Here is a 7,042-nt window from a genome sequence, read left to right as displayed (position 1 = left end):
GGTTTTTCCGGCTGCGGCTGCTGTTACTGCTGCTGCTGCTGCTGTTACTGTTACTGCTGCTGCTGTTACTGCTGCTGCTGTGGTGAAAACTGTTCACTGAACCACATTCTTATCACAGACCAAGAAGAGAGTGAATGACCTCCTCTTAGGGCCACGGCAGCTGTCATCACTGTGGGGGGGTTTGACTTGATGACAAAACGTTTTAGCATGATAGCTAATGCTATCAGTAGCTAAAGTATAAGGTGTGACTAATAGTGAAGTAAATTCACGAGAGAATGAAATATGAAAAACATCAACAACAACTTTTACGGTTTGATTTGGCGTTGCATGGTAATTAATACTTTGAAAGTAATAGAGTATTACTTCTGCAGTGATGAGTGAAGAGATGTGAGGAAATCACATTTTTCTTTCTTAATATTTAAGTTACGTTCACACATTTTATCAGCATTTTTTTACTAGTGTCAAGCTGAAGTAAAATGTCTGGAATCTTCCAGGCCGTTTTCCCCCCAGTATTCCTGGCTTAATCCTGCGTCTTTGTGCTCCGTCTCTTCAGTTCCCTCCCACTTTTCATTCCACTACTTTGTTTCAAACTAATCCTACACGCTCCTCCTTAATCAGTACCATCTCTGGCTGCGGGGCTGCTAATTCAGCAGAAATAATGGGGTGCTGGAAAACAAAGGCCGGGCGGTTTGAGGAGTTTAAGATGTGCTGCAGAGCCACTCGTAAAAAATTACCATGCCAGAGTGAGAAGAATTTTTTCCCTCACATATGGAACTTTTTTGGAGGCTGTCCTTGGTTATGAGGCTCAGGCTTCGTCTGTTTTCGTTGGCAGTGCCGAGTTTCCAGAGCAGTGCTTTTTTTTGAAAGAGAAAAACTCAACTCAACAGCAGCTTCGACCGGAGCGTTAGGACGGTTGAGTCGAGTCGAGTCGAGTCGAGCCGGGGCGCAAGACAATAAAAATCAAGTGCTGCTGCTTAAAGTACGGCAATAAAACTCCAGTAACAATAATTATCTGTAAAGTAGAACACACCGAAGGAACATGCCATTACAGCTGGGTTTGGTATGTCAGCGCTAGCCGCCTTCTGGCCAAACTCAGGCTTCTAGTTTCAACCCAAAGAGACAAACAGGGGAGTCATGGAGATGTTAGTGAAGGAGAACGTCCACATGCTGCACACTGACTGACTTTCTTTTCTTTTAGCGGTTCAAGAGCTCCCAGGTCGAACGACCTTTTTTTTTTTTTTTTATCTAAAAGCTAAAACAAAAATGACCTCGGAATTCCTGCGAATTCAAATACAAGAAGTCAAACTTTTCTAAACACGATGTGTGGCCTTCAGTTCGACGTGTAAGAACAAAGAGACATTTTATGGTAATACAGCTCACAAACCACTAATCATGTCGCCATCACTAAATTAAATTTGCCCCCGTGAATTACCACATTACTAGCCTCATCATTACTTTGGTTTACTTTTTTTATTTTTTTTGCCCCAAAGATGCCTTTTCTTGCATTTCCCAACAACTTTAAAACTTCACAGGAAACTCTGTGTTTTGTCTTTATTTTTACCCAATAAAATGTAGGTTAGCACAACTTTAGCCGACTAGAGTTAGCTGCATTTGTTAAAAAAAAAAATGTTTGCATATCAACACCGTGGCTCGGGGGTCTCACAAAGGCACATTGATGTGTAAAAACACAGTGAAAGGCCTGAGTGGGCTTCCCTGCTGACCAGGACCAGGACCAGGACCAGTACAACTAGTACAACCAGTAAACCAGGTGACACACACAGTGGACTGGACTAGTATTTTTTTTTTTCATGTGAATTGTCTGGTGATGAAGAATTTCACTTCCAGGTAATTTAATGTTACTTTTTGTGACTTTTCAGTCAGGAGCCGCAGACAACGACTCCTCCAGTAGGGTGTGCTGACTGATCCAGATGTGCCAACTTGAATCAAATCAAAGTAAGTGTTTGCTTTTTTTTTTTTTTCCTCATCCATGAGTGACAGAACAACTTTCTGTACAGCTGTTACAACCAAGTCGGTCGAAATGTCTGATGTGGGAGACATGGGCAGTGGCCCATATCGTCACCCACAAACTAAAAATGCACACCATGGTGAAAAGTAGTGACTTTTCAAAGCAAACCTTTTTTTAAAAAAAAAAAATTAATAATTTTATTTATCTATTTTTATAGTGATGGTGACGCGTTTTGAACAGGTCTATAAACGTCTTAATTTAATTATTTTCTTTATTTTTCCATTTGATTTATAATAGTATATTGTTATATATTATAGTTATATATGTTATTGAATATATATATTTACGTGTGTGTGTGCTACAGTGTCATAAATGAGTGTATATAAACAAAAACATTTGGGGGGGGGTCGAGGTGCCCCTGGGCGCCAAACACACTAGGATCGCCACTGAGCGAATCCCGTTTTCTCTACAACAAGAATGTGGTTCGTCTCATCCTCTGAACTTGTTCATCTTTACTCCATGGAGTTTAAAAAAACAAACAAAAACACCAGAAACACACTATGACCCACGACAGAGGTGAGTCAAACGGACACTCGTTAGTAAAAACGGGACTCACAGCTGCACCGTCCACTCCGGGATCCGATCTGGAATGTGGCCCCTTCTCAGGCGACTGCAGTCCACGAGCTCCCCGAAACACGCGCACGGAGCGGGGCACGTCCGCGTGTCGGCCCCACATCCACGCTGCAGTGTCAAAACAAGCAGAAAACGCAGGAAAAACTTCACCAAACTACCGGAGGAACACATTTTTCCTCGCCGGGAGCAGCAGAGTAACCCCCCGATTTGGATCAACCTTCAGCCGCAGGAGAGACAATCCACAGAGAGGTGATGTAGGGGAAGAAACAAAAAAAAACAAAACAAAAACCAACAATAAAGAAAATCCTGGTTGTGTTGGTTCTGACGATCCTTTTAAATCCAACCCCGAGTGTTTGTGGTGATCGTGGCCGTGAAGTCTGGAAGTGAAGCCTCCATCTGGAAGTGGCCCATTCCCGTGGAGAAACTTTGGTGCCGTGCTCCGTGACTCCGCTCTCCTGGTGGGAAAACTTGTGCTGTGTGGAGCCAACGCACGCGTACAGCGGAGGTATGTGAGGAGAGGCGGGGCCGCACTGGGGATTCTGGGAAATGAAGTCCAGCACCTATAGTTCCTAAAGAAACCTGAGTAAATGCAGCTTCTACAGAATGTTTTTTCATCTGATTTTAACTGAACTAAAAGTTTTACAAAATCACCCTGGGAACAATAATACAATATTATCGCAATATTTTTGAATTTCAAAAATGGTTGAATTAAGTTTGCAAATCACAATAACATTAATTATTGTTATATCTTTGGTCTAAATATTCAGTATTAGTTTCTTACTTTACGCAGTGTACCACCTCCAAAAGTATTCGTCACTCAGAGTACCACCAGTATTACTGACATATACTATATATAGTAATAATAATATAACAATAACAACAACAACAACAACAACAACAATAATAATAATAATAATAATAATAATAATAATAATAATAATAATAATCAAGCCCCTTATTCATACCACAGTGAGAAAATTTACAGTTTAAATCTTAACAATCAACACAGGCTGCCACAGGAGGCGCCATTTGGTACACAGTTGCAACTCACAGGCTGCCACAGGAGGCGCCATTAGGGACGCGGTTGTTCCTATTGGAATTGAACCCAGGACTCTTTGCTCGCAGCTCGCAGGGCAGGCGTGCTAACCGCTACACTCTGGAAACGCTAAAAAAATACTTGTCTTTCTTGAACCGGCGCCATGCTAATCTTCTCAATCAAAAAAAAATCAGATTCCCTGGTGTACTCATGTACCCATGGAGGTACGTGTACCATAGTTTGAAAACCACTGTGGCCTGAAGGATAAAAAAAAATTCTGGAAGAACAGATTTGTTTTGTATCAGTCCATCATTCCATCAGTCTGAGTGACTTTTCTTTTTTTTTTTCTTCCGTTCACTTAGCGTTAGCATCATCTCGACTCTTATTTTAACGATGTTTCTGGGCCTGGTTGTCACTTCACTGTAGAACAGGAAGTGTCGTCGGTGGACGGTGAAATGATGACCTTGGTCAACAGGAAGCTGTAGCCTGAGGAGGGAACCCATGAGCGCCCCCTTTAATGTGTAAATGAATGATCACACTTTGTCTTTAAACCTGCAAATGAGGAAACAGCCCCGTGCTTTCAAATGGAGATCGGAGAATTAGAGTCTGTTAGTGACGGCCGTTGGTCTGGTCAGATTAGCTCTGCGTTCAGGTATGATGTCGAGAAACGAAGGAGATTAAAAACAGCTGATCCGACGACAACTGGTTTAAGGCCAATAAATAAAGGACGGTGAGAGAGTTTCCTTCATCCTCTTAAATCTGCAGAAGAATGAAGGAAGAAAAGAAAAACACACACATACACTGGTTGGTATTACAGCTATTGAGAAGAACGACCACAAAAATGAGGGGCTTTTTAAAGCCAAAATACCAGACGTGCTCGGCTCCGCAGCTCTGACTGTGAACACTGACGACACACAGTCAGTTAGTCTCTGTTCACCCACTGTTTATCCTCTTCAATTTATCATATGGTTAATGTGCAACAGGAAAAGTTGTTGAGGATTTTTTTTTTTTAGCTAAGCTAAGATAACACTGCTAACAGCTAGCATAGAGAACCTTCTTGTAAAAGTATTAATGACGTCAACGATGAAATGAAATGAAATCAAAAAGCCTTTCATGCTGTTGTCATTTACATTTACAACAATTTACATTATTTAAATTGTATATAAAAACTACTAATTTAATACAATAAAATATTTATCATAATATAAAAATAAAAAGCTGTAACAAGACAATGAATAAACTCCGTGGTGTGAATGAAAAGAAAATGTAGTGCGATACAAATGTACAGATATTAGCATCACTGCTAGTGAAAAGCACTACGTAAACATGACGCATTAAAACAGAGCAAAGTAAAATGAACTCACGTGACTCTGAACGTTCGAACACAGAACCTGGAGAAAACTTGAACTAAACTACTAACCGTTTCTAACACGTGAACGCAGATCTATACTAATTAAAAACACTCCACCACAATAAAGGGGAAGGACGTGAATCAACTATCGCGTCCGATCAAAACGAGGTTGTTTCTGTTTGTCATTTATTAAAAGCCCGTTGCACCAAATAAACTTTAAAAAAGCCTCTGTCGAAACTTGTTTTATTTATTTTTTTATGCTGCCCTCTGATCACAGTCTAACTGGACCAAGTTCAAACGCACCCCGTCTTTTGAAGTTCCTCGCGTTCTGCCAATACACATCTAACAGTACACAATACTCCATCCATCATTGGCAGACATCGGTTTGAACAAATACGCGTCAGAAGAATGCACCGTTGCCCGTGTGAGGCACTCCGTGCCTTTGATCCCACGTGGCGGGTGATTGATGGTAAGCAGCTCCATTGTTTTCCAAAAGGAATCTAGTGAATGGTTTATTGCCCCTGTAACAACTGCCCCATGGGGGGGCCGCAGCCGCAGGTGTGAGACACATCCTCCGGTCGTGTGGAAACTCATTTGTGTTCAAAAAGAAGCAAATGGGGCAAATGGGGCAACTCGCCGAGAAGACAGAGGTAAATGAGTGTTGGGTTAATCGTAAACAAGGCTAACAAGTCGCTAAGAGTTGTTATGAAGTCCGATCTTATGATGTCAGACGTCCATTTTTGTTTGATCAGGTTCTCAAAGCCTCAAAACTGAAAAAAACAAAAACAAAATCGAATGGAAAAAATTTGAACACTTGAAACAATTGAATCTTTGCAGCAGCCTTTGATCTCGCGCTATTTGAGTTTTTTTCTTTCACAAAATGTAAGTTGATTTTAGAACTTTGATGAGGCCAAAAAACAAACAAACAAACAACACACATCTGGCAAAAGTGTGAAGAGATAAATGGAGTATATTTAAAGAAAAAAAATAGTTTACTGTGTTCTTGTTTTTTGTTTTTTTGTTTTTTATGAATTGGTAAACACTTTTACCATTAACCAGAGTATTTTACATGTTACTGTAAAAACTCTGTGTAAACCGCCCTAAGGAAAGGTCAATATATTTTCCGTGACAATCTCTGGACTTCATTAATTAAGGCAGGGGTCTCGAACCCAATCCCGTGGTCTGTGTCCGACTCACTGACCTTCCGTGTCTGTGTCTGGCCAACACTAGATGTCAATAATAATGCAGTTCTCTATTGATTTAGGCTGATTAGGCAGGAGTAACATGATGATCAAACATCTGGACAGGAGTTTATTCAAAAGTTACTTGGTTGTGAAAAACAGACGAAAATGTTCCATTAGCACAGTTTATAAATGTATGGGGATAAAATATGAGCAGGAACTTTTTTTATATTTTATTTATTTTAGGCACCAATCGCCAAGTCAAAAGTACTTGATGATCTGAATTTCAGTTCATTTCATGGCATTTTTTACTGTTGTATTTCAAACAAACAATCATAATTGTATTTGTCTATTTATTTGTTGCCTTAAAGCTTTTTTTTCCTCATCATTTTTCATAGATGTAAAAAAAACCAAAACATTTTTTTCCACATTCCCGTTCTGTCATTCGTTCCCGTTCTGTCGTTCTCTCTCCACTGTCGGCTGTAATTCCATGTCACAGTGTGTGGACCTGGACCCACACGGAGGGGGTTCGATACTTTCCCCCTGTTTCAGTTCAAACACACTTTGTTTCCACTTGCGGTCGATGACGTCGTTCACTTCGGTAATTTTTCTAAAAGTTGCATTTGAATCTAACCTGATTTTTTTTTTAAAAATGTGACGTCTCTGCAGCCGAACGCTGGACCTTAGAGGTTCCACTGAGTTCATCGTCATCTTAACTCAGCTCCGACCCGACTTCTGCTCTGAGCTCCCGCCGCTCAGTGGGAAACGACAAACAAAAACACCAACTCAGCAGCAGAGACGTGGGGCAGAAACGGCCTCGTCTGGGTGTCGCAGCCTGATTGTGGTGATTGATTAGATCCCCCAAGACTTTTGCA

General features: G+C 40.8%; 1 protein-coding gene across 1 annotated transcript in view; it reads right to left on the bottom strand.

Annotated features, from left to right (window-relative positions):
• Positions 1-3,232, bottom strand: part of lrig3 (leucine-rich repeats and immunoglobulin-like domains 3) — a 22,698-nt gene extending 19,466 nt beyond the window's left edge. The window contains exon 1 of the mRNA XM_008315954.3: positions 2,583-3,232. Within this exon, the coding sequence (XP_008314176.1) occupies positions 2,583-2,770 (188 nt within the window). The 5' untranslated portion in view covers positions 2,771-3,232. The remainder of the gene's footprint in view (positions 1-2,582) is intronic.
• Positions 3,233-7,042: the final 3,810 nt, after the last annotated feature.

This window comes from Cynoglossus semilaevis, chromosome 8 (assembly GCF_000523025.1).
Source record: "Cynoglossus semilaevis isolate Cse_v1.0 chromosome 8, Cse_v1.0, whole genome shotgun sequence".
NCBI lineage: Eukaryota > Metazoa > Chordata > Actinopteri > Pleuronectiformes > Cynoglossidae > Cynoglossus > Cynoglossus semilaevis.
Note: the sequence above shows the minus strand (reverse complement) of the source record. Positions and strands in the feature narration are given on the sequence as shown.